The following is an 18,532-nucleotide window of genomic DNA, read 5'->3' as shown; positions in this document are numbered from 1 at the left end:
GGAAACAAAAAATCCCTCGTAAACGCGCACTCTCGGGCACTAGAAGAGTTTCGGCTTTGTGATTTAAAGTCAGTTGTTGATCAAGAATATACGGACCAGTGGGTTCTTCTAAGTCCTGCGTAACGGGGCTCCAAGAAGTTTGAGGACAAGAGTTTTCGTCATCTGCATGATTGTGAACGCTAGAGATGCGCAAAAAGCCCCTTTACTAATCTTTGGAGTAAGCCCATCGGGCTGTATATTTTTGAAGAAGACGGTAGCGAAAGGGCGTGGGAAATATAAGAAACTGGGCGTACGCACTGCATTAACAGCGCTAAGATATAGGCAATGAAAAAAAAAAAAAAAAAGCCGGCGGCACGAGCCGTTACCACCAATTCAATATTTATTGATAGATAGACCATATGGTATGCGCGGTACACAGAAAATGTGTTTTGGTAGAGTAAACATTAGGGCTTCGGTTATTTACCCGGGAAATCTATGCAGGTATTTTGCAGTGACGACACGCTCAGCGAATAAAGTAATGCAGTCGCTTTCGGAACAGTTCATGGCGATATGAACACAGGTTCTTTTGTTAATAGGATTGTTGGGATGCGTTGGAGTGTAAAAATAAATGAGGTTACCTTCCATCTGGCATGTTTGCTATCAGAGGATGACGGTGCAGAATAAATTGAAACTTCTGTGGTGCAAGGAACGTACTGATAGCAGTGCTCTTCTTCTCAGTTGGGCTTAACTTGATGCTAACTTAAGAAGTGAAGGTCGATAACATGCGCAACGCGAAAAAAAAAAAAATATCTTTCATTTCGTATATTGACCATTGCTTCTCTGATTTAGGGCGAAACTTTTTTACGGCAGGCAACTAGGGGCCATCACCGTAGCTGTCACAATTTCACTTGGACAAGGTTGCAATAAAACGTTTGCGAAAAGAGCGCAATGTGCGAGATATTACGCATACAAGAAGCCGAGCTTACTGGAGCAAGGTTGAATTCCCCAACGGTTATAACCCACGCGTAGCCCTAGATAGCAGTCATCTCCATCCTTGTGGTGGAAAAGGGTTTGCTATACAATTTGCCTCCGGGGAAGTCGCCCACGAGCCATGGGCGCATTTGAGAGGGGCCTCCAATTAGGACGCTCTTATCGGTAGTGCCGCTTCACTTGCCGCTGATAAAACGCGCTTTCTGAGTACGCTGCACTTTATACGATGCCTATGTCGCACTCGCACGTCTAGGTACAGTTTCGTCCACTATTAGGGTTAACACATGAGCACGCGGTCGCTCTCTTTGAAGCGTCACTGCATTCGACATGGCTGTACATTGAAAAAATAACAGAATTACACTTGGCTATGTTTGATTAATGGCGCACACCTTTCCTCTTTCTTCTCTGCTTCCTCCTCTCTCTACCTCTTCTCTTCTTCCTGTATCTTGTGTGTTTGTGCACTCTATATAATTTCATTACTTTCTTTTTTTTTCTGCGTCGTCTTCAGAACCTGTTGTGACGTCCTTACGGGGGAAATTATGGTGACGTCGGAATCTAATGCGACGTCTCGCTGCCACATCTCGCAAAATCTCCCAGAATCTATTTGATACACCTCGCTGATACATCTCGCAGGAGCGAGATATTCACAATGAACCTAGAAAAGCTTTCACCTTAAAACAGTGGCGCGCCCATAGGGGGACTTGGAGGAGAGGCTTCGCATGACCGTTGCTTTCTCTTCAATGCGTATGCCAGCTCAGACATAATTAAGGCGCTCCGAAAAGAGCGCCCACGGCTTGCGTGATCATCCTATTAGTGACGATCAGGTACTACCAGAGGTGAAAAGAAAGGAGAATAACTGAGCGCGTGTTTTCCGCTTAGCGCAGTCTAGCGGTGGTCCTCTGTATAGTCCCAGACTCCCAGGATCCTTGTCTAACTCCGATATGCCTTGGCTGTCGGTAGTCTGATCAGCGCTTTAAATAGTCGCCGTCATAGTGCTGAAATTTTATTCTTGATACGAATGTCTGTTTCTGTCTTGCAATATCACATACTGTGCGTGTCATAAGTTTCAGTCCTGTCCAGCGCAATACAAGTACTTCTAGTCCCTGCTTTCAGTGCGCACGTGGCTTCCAAAAAGCGTCCTGCCTGTTCCCTCTGCTGCGTGTTTCGGTTACTGCGCTACGAACCAGGACATGTTGAATTTGCTCGAGCAGTTTTTACTGGCAGGTTGGTGTGTGAATGCTACATTTTAAGGGTTAACACAGAGCTGAAATTGCACTAAATCTGTAGCTTTTAATACGGCCATTTTAATCGACCCTTTTGCAGGGGGATTATGTTTAGCCGCCTGTCGTCTACCATGAGTCGATGCTTTTCTGTCACCTACGCTGCTATCAACGATCTAATTGGATACACATGGGCTCAATGACGTGATGGAATGAGTGCAATTTACAGGCGCTTCTGCTTTTATTCTGGACAAGCACAATAAGTGCCCAGTACACCTTAAGTTCGCGTTATCGTTTGCAGTGGCTTCTGTAAGTATCAAATGTAACGTGAGCAACATGGCACTCACCGCGGATGACAAGATTGTAACTGATGGAAACTGAACTGTAGCGCAGATGATTTTAGGGCAATAGCTTCAATTCTCCCTTGCTCAGCCTTAAAGGTTGGCCGATTTGACCTTCAAACCGGCGAAGCCCGTGTGTTAGTCATCTGATGTGGCGCGCGCCAGCTGCTCGCCTCGCCGCTGTGAGGAGGAGGTCTCCGGCGAGTTCTCGCATCTAAAACTGTAGCCGCTTTCCTACTATGGTAGCGGTAGGAGCTGTCAGAGAAGATCTGGTTGCTGCTGCCTCAGGAAACGTCAAACGCTCATGCCATAAAACGCAGTCGTAATGCGGTTGTTAGGCTTATTTCCCTGTATACGTCTTTGTTGTGCTCGTGGGTTGACTAGACTATAACTCCATGGCTGACCACGCACTGACTCTGCGCTGCGTTGGGGTCTGTAAAGATAAAACAACTTTCTAACCTCCGGGAACCAAGTGATCTCAAATGTCACATTTACAGCCGTGATATGCAAAGCGCGTGTTCAGATGCAAATTGAAGGGCTCGAGCAGCGTGGGTTATCGAAAAGACAGAGAAGGAATGGATATAAGCAAGTACGTGAAAGGATGCTTGCGTTCTGAAGAGAGGCACATTAAAAGGAAGAAAAAGAACGTAGATGTAGCCTCTGTTATCTTAGGTTTGAACCGCTGGACAGAATGCATTCACTGTAGAAGGGACAGAGAAATGCTCACTACAGAGTTTAGAGTCGTGACCAGTATACAGAGCCATTCATGCAGACGCATTTCGTCCTGAGAAGACACATAAGTGGTTCCAGAACGTTCCTGTTTTGACTCAAGAACTGTTCATAGTGAAGTGAAATTCAAAAGCCATTCACTCATACACTGATCGATCGTCTAAGCCTGCTTGGCTGTGCTGGGGAGCGGGACTTGTTTTATTGGCAATAACGGAAACAGGACCAGAAGATGGGCTGTTGTCTCTTCGCTACTGCGGAAGTTACAAGTAGGACAGTCAAACATCTATATGCATAAACCGAGAGCTTTCGCGAGGTCTACTCTGCATGGGACAACTTGAAAAAGGGTAAATGACTGCCATGTGTGTACAAGCGTACATTCGCGGTCGCTGAGACGTGCCTAATGGCACTCTGTATCCGCTGCCCGGACGATTGTCTCGTAGATCTCTATGCGCAGTGAAAGAAACGCCAGAGCGCAACCATGGTATACCGAATTTTAAAGGTTTAGAGATGTTTAGGACCCTTCCTCTTGCGTATAAACAGGGAGAAAAACGCGAAGTCCGAATTCTCAGTCCTTATATATATAGATGCAACAAATGCATGGCGTTCTTCCTGCCTTATTACTGCTCACTTATGCCCATGAATATGATTTATGTACAAGTTTCTTTTTGAAGCAACGGCCATGCGAAGGAAGATTTTATAATGACGAGAAGAACTGTTTCAGTCTTACAATGGGCACGTCAAATAATACGCATTGATGAAGACAGGGTGAAAAGTGCGGGGAAAAAATGCAGGGTTGCACTTAATCTGCTTAGGTGCAGTAATACGAAAGCATTTTCTTACTACTACCGGTTATGCTGCTGCGTATTCGTTTCTTTCTGTCTTTGACAATTCACCAATCTATGTAACTGACTGATTAAATGCGTAATAATTAACTTGCCTAAATGATGAAGTGACCCACCATTTTTTGTGTAGTTGACTCACTCGAGTGGTTAATTAATCTGAATAAACATTTAGCAAATGATTTAAATTGGCTGACTAAATAATGAACTAATTTGTCTAAATTATGAAATTATCCATTATTTTTCTAAGTAATTGGCTGTTTCAAGGAATTAATTAATGTGTTTATTTGATTCATTAACCTGTTAAGTAATTATGAAATTATCCATTATTTTTCTAAGTAATTGGCTGATTCAAGGAATTAATCAATGTGTTTATTTGATTCATTAACCTGTTAAGTAGACATTTCGGTGACTTAACAACTTACGCCTACCATAATTACTTAATCAACTCTTCATTGCCTGTGCAATGACCTATTGACAGTTTGTGTGTATGAGCTCTGATGGCAGGCTTTGTCCACACACTCTGGTGAAGCCACATATGAGACAAGAAAGGTTTTCGCATTAAAAAAAGTACATTGTAGCCTACCTTGTTCAGTGTAGGTTCGAGCCAAATTGCGGGAGCTGGTATGCAGAACATGCCCCTGTCTTCGCCCTTTTCTCTCCATCGAACTGGACAGTGATTATGTTATCTTTTGCTGTTTCCGGATTGAGAAGCCACCAGAAGCTTTCATCGCCTCTTTTAACTCCTTTAATGGGCCGCCGCAGTCTGTCCATTCTTGCTTTTGGGGAGAGCAGCACTCTGTCAGCGTCACTGAATGCATCCGTTGTCTGACGCGCCACAGCAACACTCCGCTGCACTCCGCCGCACTTCATCGACCATGGTCATTCGCAATGGTAATGTTTGCCGTCTTCTCACCATTGTGCGCTCCTACATAAATTTTCTTTATAGGCACAGTCGAGTTAACCTTGCTATATTTTGATTCAGCAGGTTAGCTTATATGACCACAGCGTCACTGCTATTGAGGCTGAGCGGTCGGAAGCGTGGAAGAAAAGGATGAAAAATGAGGTACACGCTATGAGAATACATAGTGCTAGAGTCATCATCATCATCATCATCATCATCATCATCATCATCATCATCAGCCTGATTATACCCACTGCAGGGCGAAGGCCTCTCCCATATTTCTCCACTTAACCCGGTTCTGTGCTAGCTGCATACACTTGACCCCTGCGAACTTCTTAATCTCATCCGCCCACCTAACTTTCTGCCGCCCCCTGCTACGCTTTCCTTCCCTTGGAATCCAGTTTGTTACCCTCAGCGACCATCGGTTATCCTCTCTTCGCACTACATGTCCTGCCCATGTCCATTTCTTCTTCTTAATTTCCACTAGAATGTCGGTAACATGAGTTATTTCTCTGACCCACTCTGCACGCTTTCTGTCTCTTAATGTTACTCCTACCATTTTTCGTTCCATAGCCCTCTGGATTGTCCTCAACTTAAGTAGAACTCTCTTGGTTAGCCTCCACGTTTCAGCCCCATAGGTGAGTACAGGCAAGATGCAACTGTTATATACTTTCCTCTTGAGCGACACCGGTAAGCTGCTAGTCATAATCTGCGAGTGCTTGCCAAATGCGCACCATCCCAATCTTATTCTTCTTGTTATTTCCTTTTCATGGTCCGGATCTGCGGTTACTACCTGTCCTAAGTAGACATATTCGCCTACTACTTCCAGTATTTCGCTACCTAATGAAAACTGCTGTTCCTTCCCGAGGCTGTTGAACATTACCTTAGCCTTCTGCATATTGATTTTCAAGCCTACCTTTCTACTTTTTCTGTCTAGGTCATCAATGATTATTTGCAGTTCATCCCCCGAGTTGCTTAGCAAGGCAATGTCATCAGCAAATCGCAGATTACTGAGGTATTCTCCATCTACCCTTATCCCTAACAGCTCCCATTCCAAGTTTCTGAATACTTCCTCTAAACAAGCTGTGAATAGTACTGGGGAGATTGTGTCTCCTTGCCTAACACCTTTCTTTATGGGAATTTTGTTACTTTCTTTATGCAGAACTATGGTTGTTGTGCAGCCACTATATATATCTTCCAGCACTTTCACGTACGGCTCGTCTACCCCCTGATTTCGCAATGCCTGCATCACCGCCGAGGTTTCATCTGAGTCAAATGCTTTTTCGTAATCAATGAATGCTATGTATAAGGGCTGGTCAAATGCTTTTCGTAATCAATGAATGCTATGTATAAGGGCTGGCTATATTCCGAGCATTTTTCTATCACCTGGTTGATGGTATGGATATGATCGATAGTAGAGTACCGTTTCCGAAACCCTGCTTGCTCCTTTGCTTGATTGAAGTCTAAGGTTGTCCTGATTCTATTAGCGATTACCTTAGTGAATACCTTATACGTAACAGACAGTAAGCTGATTGGTCTGTAATTTTTAAGGTCCTTAGAGTGCCCTTTTTTGTGAATGAGGATAATGTTTGCATTCTTCCATGGTTCCGGTACCGTCGATGACATCAGGCACTGCGTAGCCAGTTTCTCTAGCACGATATCCCCCCCCCCCCCCCCCCCCCCCCCGTCCTTTAGCAAATCTGCAGTTATCGGATCCTCTCCAGCTGATTTCCCCATTTTCATAGTTTCTAATGCTTTCTTGACCTCGTCCTTCGTCACTGGTGGAACGTCTGACTGTTTTTCCCTACCGCCAATCTCATTACGGTCCTGACTACTTTGGCTACTGTAGAGATCTGTATAGAACTCCTCGGCTACTTTGACTATCTTATCCATATTAGTGATGACGTTGCCCGCTTTGTCCCTTATCGCATACATCTGGTTTTTGCCTATGCTTAATTTCTTCTTTACCGCTTTAAGGCTTCCCCTGTTCTTTACAGCATGCTCAATTTTCTCCATGTTATACTTCCTTATATCGGCCACCTTGCGCTTATTGATTAGCTTTGATATTTCGGCCAATTCGATCTGGTCTGTTGGATTGGAAGCTTTCATACTCTGGCGTTTCTTAATCAAATCTTTCGTCTCCTTAGACAGCTTACCGGTATCCTCTCTAACTATCCTACCGCCTACTTCTACTGCGCACTCAGTAATGATATCTCTGAAATTATTGTTCCTTGCCTCTAGGGTAACGTCGCCATCCTCAGTTAGAGCTGAATACCTATTCTGTAAGCGAGATCCTGAACTCTTCTGCCCTCCCCCTCACCGCTAATTCGTTGATGGGTTTCTTTCTTACTAATCTGTTGCGTTCCTTCTTCAGATTTAGGCTAATTCGGGACCTCACCATCCTGTGGTCACTGCATCGCACTTTCCCGATTACCTCTACATCCTGCACAATGGAGGGGGTTGAACACATTATGAAGTCGATTTCGTTTTTAGTCTCTCCGTTAGGACTTTTCCATGTCCATTTCCGGTTTTTCCGTTTGCTGAAGAAGGTATTCATGATTCGTAAGTTACTGCGCTCTGCAAACTCAACTAGTAACTTCCCCCTGCTATTCCTAGAACCAATGCCATAGTCACCTACTGCCTTGTCTCCTGCCTGTTTTTTCCCTACCTTGGCATTGAAGTCGCCCATTAGTACAGTATAATGCTGTCTTTACTTTTCGCATTGCCGATTCTACATCTTCATAGAAGCTTTCAACTGCCTGGTCATCATAACTACATGTAGGTGCATAGGCCTGTACAACCTTCAGTTTATACCGCTTATTAAGCCTAATTACGATGCCTGCAACCCTCTCATTAATACTATATAATTCATCTATATTACCCGCTATATACTTATTGACAAGGAAACCTACTCCTAGTTGTCGCCTCTCTGGTAAACCTCGATAATACAGTACATGCCCATCCTTCAGTGCTAGAGTAAGGCACCGGAAAACGAACGCGTATGTTAGTTCAAATTACTCTGGGGGCAACAATGGGAGTGTCTTTACACTAGCTCTACAGACTGATGGAAGTAGTCAGAAATTTTGAGATAAATTTGATGCGATTTCAGATTCAATTCGACGTGAAAGGTCAGTAAAATCATTTGGTGCATTTAAAAGCCGAAATGTCTTCAGTTCGTATGTGGTGATGTGAATTCGATGAATGTCTTTGTTTGGCCATTTTATAGAGCGTTGAAAATCAGAATTAATTATCTCCTCTGTTTACGAAGTTTATCGATGCAGTAGATGTAATTGTTATCCATGCCATTAGATGTGCTCATCGTCAATGAATATGATTAGTTTGAGTAGTATAAATTAGGTTTTATTTAGTGTTACCGTATTCGTCCTCTAACTGCGCCTAGCGATTCGCTTGTAGTTTTCCACCTTATCTTCTGCCTTCACCATCCTCTGTTGTTCGCTAGTTGGTTTTTAGGGGGATTCAGTGAATTCAAGCGCAGCAGCGCGGAATAAAGCAAAGCGACCTAAACTTAACGAACATAATACACAAAGCCATCACAGTTACGTCAAGCCAGATGCACATGTATACGATCCACAGCCGCCTCACTATATCTGGTGGGAATGACTGCAGCGTGTTTCTTTTTCACTCATCCCATTCATGCACTGTGACCTTGGCCGAACCAGCCCGTAACCGCATAAAAAATGTCCTCTTGTATAAATACGTAAGGAAGCCTAGGTGTATAGCAAGGAACTTAAATGGGTAGGAGATTAAATAGCCATGTGATATTCTAGAAGTTGATGGGCCAAATTGACGTATGGTTCGGGGAAATTAGAGCATCAATTCTTCTGTTGTTAAATGTATTTCGCTCGTTAGGAAATTTTGACATGTATGCAATTTGTGTTTATACAGCCATATGCTTGTTATATTTGTATTTACATTTCTGCCGCGGATGTCTCTCCTGCCTGGGCCATGTATGTGTATGGTCTGCAGTATTTGCGAACACAATATATTGGCGCTGTATGATTTGGAAAAAAAAGCTGTGCCCGTGTGAACAGAACGGTCAATAGAATTAGACGAAGAGTATAAAGGATAAAATGGACAGAGAGGGATGTGGAATGGGAATGGTCTGCCTGTTCTCACCTAAACTGCAATAATGAGAGGCGACTTTTTCTATTAAACGGCTCCCGTTTTGGAAGAAGGTACCGGTGCGGACACAAGTAAACGGAGCACGTTTTTTCCTTCTACCATATTTCACGCGTTGCATAATTGAAATTGTCAGTCGTGGTACGCGTGAACCGACAGTAGACGCCAGTGCCTTTTCACTTGGACAAATATTGTTTTCTTATCTGCAGTGCCGAAGACGTGATTTTAATTTGAACGGAAAAGCGTGCTCCGTTTACTTACATGTTCGCACCTGTACATCATCAGAGGATTACAGGTGCATGGTTTATTGCATCGCGGGTGAGCCGGAGTACAAACTCGAACCATCCCCACTCCTTCTCCCTCCGCAATTGCTATTTCCACTTGATGCAAAATTTTTTCTTTCCATTCCTGCTCTTAGGGGCAGGGAAGGCAAGACAGCCAAGACCGATCGTGCTCGAAACGCTCTATTGCTGCTGCCGGGAGTGAGGCTCATAGGGACGAGATGAGATTCGTCGAACCCGTACTCGTCAGACGACCTTCGACAGCACCCGGTGAGCCTTGCTTTAATTGCACGGTGAGGTCAGTGCCATGTCAAGTTTTACTGAGGTGGGGTACAGTGGAGAGCTGTTTTGAGAGGGGAATAAAGAGAGATGAGATACTTATGGAAGACGAGGTACATGAAGAATTTGAAAAGACGGAGCAGGGAAGTGCAGCCGAACAAAGCGTGGAGATACCGGTGCAAGTGCGAGTCTTTATCTTCAGTGCTTAAGATGTTGAGTAGTGCGTTATGATCAATAACACAAAATTCTTTATGCGCATCGATGGAGGCAATCGCGTGAAGCTGAACTGAGATAAAGGATCTTAATTCATCGAACACTTGATTTTTATCTAGCAATGAATTACATTATGGCACTGAGCTCTTCTGCAAACCGTCAACTGGCTTCCGGGCAAGCACGTCAGCTCAACATGCATTACTGCTGGTAGAGTGCACCTCAGTGAGCATTGAGCTAGTTTGCTTTGCCAGGCATGTCGCATTTGAAACGCGTGACTAGTATTATTCTGTGGGGCCTCCTCGGGTTACAGGAGTATCGGATCACGACGACACATGAAGCTTCTTAAGGTATCTACCCCATACAGTGTCATTTTAGTAGGGAACCAATATCTCAGGCCTAGTAGAGAGAACGAGCCACATTAGCCAATCTGAAAAGTAAAGCAATACCATTCGCTGCATCTTACTGTGTGCCATGCGTGCCCTTTACACCGGCCATTATCTCGTTTCCTGAGGCTATATTTGGCACTTCTCTGGTCACGGCCGCATTGGCGAAAATTTCCCCGCACTGACTCACAAGAGAGGAGAAGGCATGAGGCTTTTTAGATTTGAACTCGGAGAAACTGTGGGACTGGCGTGAGTCCAATGGCCGCTTGCGAAAAAGGCGTAAACAAGGCAAAAATAACGACGGCAAGAGCAGGCACCACGAGATAAGGAGATTGTGGCCACTAAGAAATGAGTGGAATAGTGATAAAGAAGACACTTAATACGTGCCGCATGAAGGAAAACTGGCTCACGCGCGTAGATTGTAATAAAGACCGGTTGAAGCTTCCTGGAACAAGGAGAGAGGCGGTAAGTAGACGCGGGTGTCAGAGAATAAGATGCATACGTCACAGGTTTTGATTCACTACTTGTATTTTGCCGCTTGAAGAGCCGTCACGTTTAAGCCACTCGGCAAAAACAGGTGTTCTGGAATTAGCAATGCAGTGTGGTAAGATGGAGCTGCCATTTGCGCGACAAAAATGTAAATAAAAACTACCAAAGCCACACCTGTAACCGTTTAGTAATGCGCTTGCGTAAGTTTTACTGCGTCGTTTAGTAGGCTCTAGCTTTCAGCTTACCTGCTGTTTTCGTCATCATACAGCTCTGCGGCGTGATACACGTGCGGACTGAAGCGAATGCAGAGGTTTGCTTGCGTAGGCGCAAGCACAGTAAATTCATTACGCAGAGCACGTCCGTGGTCGAAAGAAGGTAGGCGTAATCGATGTCGAACGAGAGTTAAATGACACCGCCAGCTTAAAAAATTTCCAGTAATAATGTAGCCTCTTTGCAATGGAAATGGAATACAGGGGGACCATATGGATGGACAAGCTTCCGGGCAATGGCACTAAGCTCTAAAGTTGTGATGATGATGATGTCTCTGTTAATGATGATGATGGTCATCATCATCATCATCATCAGCCTGATTATACCCACTGCAGGGCGAAGGCCTCTCCCATATTTCTCCACTTAACCCGGTTCTGTGCTAGCTGCATCCACTTGACCCCTGCGAACTTCTTAATCTCATCCGCCCACCTAACTTTCTGCCGCCCCCTGCTACGCTTTCCTTCCCTTGGAATCCAGTTTGTTACCCTCAGCGACCATCGGTTATCCTCTCTTCGCACTACATGTCCTGCCCATGTCCATTTCTTCTTCTTAATTTCCACTAGAATGTCGGTAACTTGAGTTATTTCTCTGACCCACTCTGCACGCTTTCTATCTCTTAATGTTACCCCTACCATTTTTCGTTCCATAGCCCTCTGGGTTGTCCTCAACTTAAGTAGGACTCTCTTGGTTAGCCTCCACGTTTCAGCCCCATAGGTGAGTACAGGCAAGATGCAACTGTTGTATACTTTCCTCTTGAGCGATACCGGTAAGCTGCTAGTCATAATCTGCGAGTGCTTGCCAAATGCGCACCATCCCAATCTTATTCTTCTTGTTATTTCCTTTTCATGGTCCGGATCTGCGGTTACTACCTGTCCTAAGTAGACATATTCGCCTACTACTTCCAGTATTTCGCTACCTAATGTAAACTGCTGTTCCTTCCCGAGGCTGTTGAACATTACCTTAGCCTTCTGCATATTGATTTCCAAGCCTACCTTTCTACTTTTTCTGTCTAGGTCATCAATCATTATTTGCAGTTCATCCCCCGAGTTGCTTAGCAAGGCAATGTCATCAGCAAATCGCAGATTACTGAGGTATTCTCCATCTACCCTTATCCCTAACTGCTCCCATTCCAAGTCTCTGAATACTTCTTCTAAGCAAGCTGTGAATAGTACTGGGGAGATTGTGTCTCCTTGCCTAACACCTTTCTTTATGGGAATTTTGTTACTTTCTTTATGCAGAACTATGGTTGCTGTGCAGCCACTATATATATCTTCCAGCACTTTAACGTACGGCTCGTCTACCCCCTGATTTCGCAATGCCTGCATCACCGCCGAGGTTTCAACTGAGTCAAATGCTTTTTCGTAATAAATGAATGCTATGTATAAGGGCTGGTTATATTCCGAGCATTTTTCTATCACCTGGTTGATGGTATGGATATTATCGATAGTAGAGTACCGTTTCCGAAACCCTGCTTGATCCTTTGATTGATTGCAGTCTAAGGTTGTCCTGATTTTATTAGCGATTACCGTAGTAAATACCTTATACGTAACGGACAGTAAGCTGATTGGTCTGTAATTTTTAAGGTCCTTAGAGTCCCCTTTCTTGTGAATGAGGATAATGTTTGCATTCTTCCATGGTTCCGGTACCGTCGATGACATCAGGCACTGCGTATACATAGTAGCCAGATTCTCTAGCACGATATCCCCCCCGTCCTTTAGCAAATCTGTCGTTATCTGATCCTCTCCAGCTGATTTCCCCCTTTTCATAGTTTCTAATGCTTTCTTGACCTCGTCTTTCGTCACTGGTGGAACGTCTGACTGTTTTTCCCTACCGCCAATCCCATTACGGTCCTGACTACTTTGGCTGCTGTAGAGATCTGTATAGAACTCCTCGGCTACTTTGACTATCTTGTCCATATTAGTGATGACGTTGCCCGCCTTGTCCCTTATCGCATACATCTGGTTTTTGCCTATGCCCAATTTCTTCTTTACTGCTTTAAGGCTTCCCCCGTTCTTTACAGCATGCTCAATTTGGTCCATGTTATACTTCCTTATATCGGCCACCTTGCGCTTATTGATTAGCTTTGATATCTCGGCCAATTCGATCTGGTCTGTTGGATTGGAAGCTTTCGTACTCTGGCGTTTCTTAATCAAATCTTTCGTCTCCTTAGACAGCTTACCGGTAACCTCTCTAACTATCCTACCGCCTACTTCTACCGCGCACTCAGTAATGATATCTCTGAAATTATTGTTCCTTGCCTCTAGGGTAACGTCGCCATCCTCAGTTAGAGCTGAATACCTATTCTGTAGCGAGATCCTGAACTCTTCTGCCCTCCCCCTCACCGCTAATTCGTTGATGGGTTTCTTTCTTACTAATCTGTTGCGTTCCTTCTTCAGATTTAGGCTAATTCGGGACCTCGCCATCCTGTGGTCACTGCATTGCACTTTCCCGATTACCTCTACATCCTGCACAATGGCGGGGGTTGAACACATTATGAAGTCGATTTCATACTTGCACATTATAGTTTATATATTTGTTTCTATCAAGCTTCGACATGCATCATACTGCACTGTGACGCTTTTAAACAACCTGGAAACAATGGCAGAGCCATAACACAAACCGAGTCGGGCGCGTTCCACAAAGTTTTCACAACGTACCACGATGCCGGCGGCGCTACAGCAAGTATTTATTTTTGCCATGATCCGGCGACTTAGCCTTAATTGCATGTTTAGAGAGGATTGCCAGACGAGTACCCATAATCATTACTAGCATCTTGGTGCCTGTGCTGCTAAAGCATTGTATACGTGCAGATGGCCCGCATTTCTTACGTTACTAAAGTATGAGCGTTTAACAGGAGCCTGAATATGGTCTAAGGATATCTTTTCTTTAGGCGGGGGAAAGGGGGGTGAGAGAGAGGTACAAGGCCATTGTCATGCGTGAATGATGGAAACTCTGCGCGGCTTAAGCCGCGCGTGACGCTGTTCATGCCGCTGAGCACGAGGTCGATGAGGCCATTGAGCACGAATTATCACCATCAGTGACCGCAGCTACCGCCTTAAACAATGGACACGTAAACATAACCTAGAGTTTAGTTAAAATGTGTGCGACCCTTAAGGAGTGTCAGTGGCAGGTCAGCTGTCCTTGGATCACTGTTATGGCTCTCCACTACATTTATTCGGGGTTTCACCTCAACGTTTACGGCGCCTTTATATTGCTGTGAACGAAAGCGTCGAGATAAAAAATTGGAAGCACCATGTGAATATATATACTGAAAAAAAAAAAAAAAAGCATTTGGAGCTAAAACTAGAAAGGTGTGTGTTTTTCTAATAAGAAAATTAAGAAATATAAAATGGAACGCCGACAAAAAAAGAAAGACCCGGAAATAATAAGCAAGAAGGCTGATTTAAGTAACGTGTAATGGGCAAAAAGACATTTTTTTTTTCTGTCGACAGCAGCTCACTGAACAGAAACTCTACAAGAGAGGCAAGGAAGGGCGTGCATTGCGCAGCGGCAATGTGTCTGCTTCACTCGTTTGGACATTTTTTTCATAGCGCATTGTTGCACACAAACTCGGAAGTGTTAAACAAGTGGCTTCGCTCGGAGTCTGTGCAGGCTTGGAGTAATTCCCAAAGTATTGCAGCAGGACAAACGGCCAAGCTGGTTAATTAAATGCTCACCTCTCGGATCCGCACGTGACCTGCCTACTTGCAGTTGACCAAGAAGTATGAATCACGAGGCAATAGCCGTGCCTCAGCGCCATAACGTGATCTCGAAATGAAAGAGAAAGAGTGGAAAGAAAGTGAGGCATATGTCTGCTCAAAACTGCTGCCCTGTTCCGTGCAGCTGAGCGAACTTTTCATAGGAAAGCCGAAGATAACAATAATCGTGAAGATATCATGATGAGCTGGCCGTATGTCAGATTTGAGTCTTGCCGACTTCTATGCAACGTTTGCGCTACCTGAGAAGGGTTGCGCCATAATTAGGCGGTAATGCGATACTACACCCAGGAGAGCCGGTATATTTTTTCGCAATGCAATATTGTCTCTCCTACTCATCAAGTTGAATTTCAGCCACATACGACCCAGCAGTTTTCCATTTTTTTTTTAATTGAATTAAGGACTCGACCAGTCCAGCGCATCATTTGCGGCCAAGCGCCAGAGGCGGTACCTGAAAGAGAAAGCGCTACGAAGAATGATTTCCCAGCGCATCACTGCTTTCCTCCGATGAACGATGTCGACACGCAGCTAGGTGCGGAGGCTAAACGGGCAAGCCGGTTCGCGGAAGTTCGCCGCTCCAACAATCCACACGAGCCTAGATGAGGACAAGCAAAAATGCAAAGATCGGAATAAAAAAAAAAAAAAAGAAACAAGGGGCGGCGCGCAGCAGCAGAAGCAGCAGAAGCCTGGGGCTATCCACGTTGGCAAGGCGCCTCTCGGCTTCGAAAGGAAACTTTCCGGCGCAGTCGTTGCATGGGTTGCCAGGCGCGCCTGCGTGATTCGCCGCTCCCGTTCAAGGTCGCTCTTCGGCCGGTGTAACTCCCTTCATAGGTAAGAACGGTGATTCCCCGTAAAGCTGGCTCCTCCCCGTTAAGTCTGACCAATCTCTCTCTATAGTGTATCGACGGCTAACTTAAGCGCCACACATGTGACGTCAGCACCACTCTCCGCCACCTCTTTCCTTTCAACGCTTCCAGCTCGGCCTCCTAATGATCGCTTTCCCCCAAGGCCGATTGTCGTCACTTGGTTTTTGCGTCGTCCAGATGCTTAAGTAGAGCTGCCCGAACGAGGCGACATTCAGAACAGTTGTCAGCTTGACTAAGTACCGGTCCTCTGCTTAGAGCTCAGGAGCAAGAAGTGTCTGTGCTAAGTGTTCACCAGTCCAAGGAACTGTGTCCGCATCTATCGGCGAAATGTACTCGTTCGGCGCGCGCGCCCTCGCCGTAACCATCTTTGGCTTACTTCTTGCCTTCGGTTTCACATGGGCAGCTCCGGCCCCGCAGGATACCGTTGGACCCGAAGTGGGAACGCGGCCTGGCCTGAGAAATCCTTTCGACCTGGGCATCAACATCCCAGATATCTTTGACCTGAAGCTGCTCACGGGGCGTAGTGGCACCGACCTGGGCATCAACGTCCCTTCCATCCTGAACCTCCAGCTCGATCGGAACCGCGGTCGGCCCGGTGGACTGCTGCTTGACCTGTTCGGCGCTTCCGGTAGGCCCCGGGGTCGATCACTCTTCCGGCCGTCGGAAGCTGAGAATGTGGTGCCCGACAAGACCTCCTAGGACTGCCACCGAACACTGAGGCACGATCAAAACGATGAGCTGTCTGGGGTTTTTATTAAGAAGTGAAGAATGAAGCGTATCTGTGATGATTTCTGTGACTTAGTTGATTGTTCCCTGCTGGTAGTTCCTTACAATGAAGTTCAAAAACTACGATGATGCAGATGGGAGCTTAGCATGTCGCAGAAACAAATATTTGAGGATGAGTACCAAATAGAGGAGTGTACATAATCAACCTTCAGAAGTGTAGAACGGCATATCATTCTGCATGTTATTGAAAGACGTTCCCAAATCATGAACTTGAACCACCCTCTTCTGTTGTTTTAGGTAGGTTTGGATGAGAGCTCAGTGGCATTTATGAAATGTAATCACGATATGAAATCATAGGAGTTCTCTAATGATACCTACTGGCAATGAGCCGAAGTTCTTCCGTATCGAATGTTATCTTTGCTGCATGTCCTTTCTACTCCATAACATGTAAGAAGAAGCCTTTGCTTCCTAGAAAGATGGCTGCCTTTGATGTGAACTTGTATTGTCAAGTGTTTTGCTGAAGTCTGGCTGTATACTGTAAAACTTCTGTGTTCTTCAGTAAACAGATATCTAAAAATTCACCTCTGGTATTGTATTCTTTTCTGCTGCGTTAATTCTCAGAGTTGTATATGGCAGGAACAAGCTAGCTTTAATGTGCACGAAGGATATGCAGAAACAAGCTGCAATCAGTAGCGGCTCGTCTGACATTTAACTGACAGTGACCACTGTACTTTTCTTTTACATTCCTCAATCTCTGTACCTATTGTACAATCGAGTAACCGGATTCGTAGGTCGTTTGTCTACTGTTCATTTTTGCTGACAAAAACCACGCATAGGAATCTATGCCACAGTAAGACAAGAAGGCAATAGGAAGATTGCGCGTTGCGAATTTGTTCCTGCTACTCCAATATATTTGCATTGTATGAGTCTTCGTTGCTAAAGAACTTGACAAGGTCCCTTATTAACGTTAAACTAGTCCTAAGTAAACATTAATTCAGGCAGTTTCTAAGAGAAAATAGATTTTTATAAAGTATCATTCAATGCTGCCCACGATAACAGAAAGCCGAAAACACGAGTTAAAAGGCTTGATGGTTAGGACCGTAGGATTATTTTAATCGAATAAACTATTTTGCATAATTTAACATGTAAGCCTACTGCATCTGTGGGTACAGACGCCGAGCGCCCTAACCACACCATCGCAGAGCCGCTAAATCTTTTGAAGTGAGGTCACACTAGAAGGGGCGTTAGCTATTTTTTCCTGGATACGCTAAGATTTTCGCCTTGTTGTTGGAGAGGGACAGCGAATTTTTTTTTATAAAGCGAAAGCTTTTACCAACTCATCAGTGGCGTTCGCATAAAGTGTGCTCAAAAGCTGCGCAACAGGTGTCCGCCTTACCTGCCAACCAAATGACGTAATAATCAGTGGTTGTACTATATATTGACCGATAGTTAGCGATAGATGATAGTGATGAGAAAAAGTAAGCGAATCTCATCTCTCTATCTCTAGAGAGGGAGAAATTTCTCAGAAAAAGAGAGAGAGAAAGAGAAAGAAAGTCTCTCTAAAGAGAGAGACTCTCTTTTTGTCCTCCTCTTTCTCTCTCCACTCTTAGAGAGAGAGAGAGAGAGATTGTAGAGAGTGGAAGACTCTCTCTCTCTCTTGCTAGAGACTCTCTTTCTCTAGAGATAGAGAAAGGAGTCCTCTCTCTCTCTCTCTAGACAAAGACTTTTCCTCCCTTTCTCTCTTAATCTCTTTCGAGTAATCAGGGGCGTTCTAAGGATCGCAGCAGGGCGGCCAAAAGGCTTTCGTTTTGCTACACGTAAGGGGACTTGAGTGCTCCGATTAAGTTTTTTTTTTGTTCAGACGCCAGCCACATGCGAATGGTTTTTCAAGTGCCTGGCGTCACAATAAAAAATCGAAAAGCTCATAGGGCCATTTTTCGCACCATTGCTGGGCTTCCGAAGCACACGAGGAATGAAGAGCTGCTTAAGCTGGTCAGCATACCCCCCATACATTCTAAGAAAAAAAGATGTGATCTTACCCCTACGAATGCTATGCCGACTGGAAAACACTACGCAAAGAAAGCAGATTGTGGCATAAGACCACCGAATCAACACTGCTCCGAGGCCCTTGGGGACAGACAAACCATCCCCGTGGGAGGCGCGGGTG

General features: G+C 44.9%; 1 protein-coding gene across 1 annotated transcript; it reads left to right on the top strand.

The window, feature by feature from the left end:
• Window positions 1-15,685: 15,685 nt before the first annotated feature.
• LOC146185321 (uncharacterized) lies at window positions 15,686-16,923 on the top strand. Its single transcript, XM_084605509.1, has one exon. It carries the CDS (start codon window positions 15,967-15,969, stop codon window positions 16,336-16,338), a length of 372 nt encoding a protein of 123 aa, XP_084461635.1. The 5' UTR covers window positions 15,686-15,966; the 3' UTR covers window positions 16,339-16,923.
• Window positions 16,924-18,532: the final 1,609 nt, after the last annotated feature.

This window comes from Amblyomma maculatum, chromosome 6, assembly GCF_055883805.1.
Source record: "Amblyomma maculatum isolate TAMU_Amacu chromosome 6, ASM5588380v1, whole genome shotgun sequence".
NCBI classification, from domain to species: Eukaryota; Metazoa; Arthropoda; class Arachnida; order Ixodida; family Ixodidae; genus Amblyomma; species Amblyomma maculatum.
The sequence above is the reverse complement of the archived record's forward strand: the minus strand, read 5'-3'. Positions and strand labels throughout refer to the sequence as shown.

What these genes read in the sequence shown, in the direction of transcription:
- LOC146185321 (XM_084605509.1), top strand. Translation starts at nt 15,967, where the DNA reads ATGTACTCGTTCGGCGCGCGCGCCCTCGCCGTAACCATCTTTGGCTTA.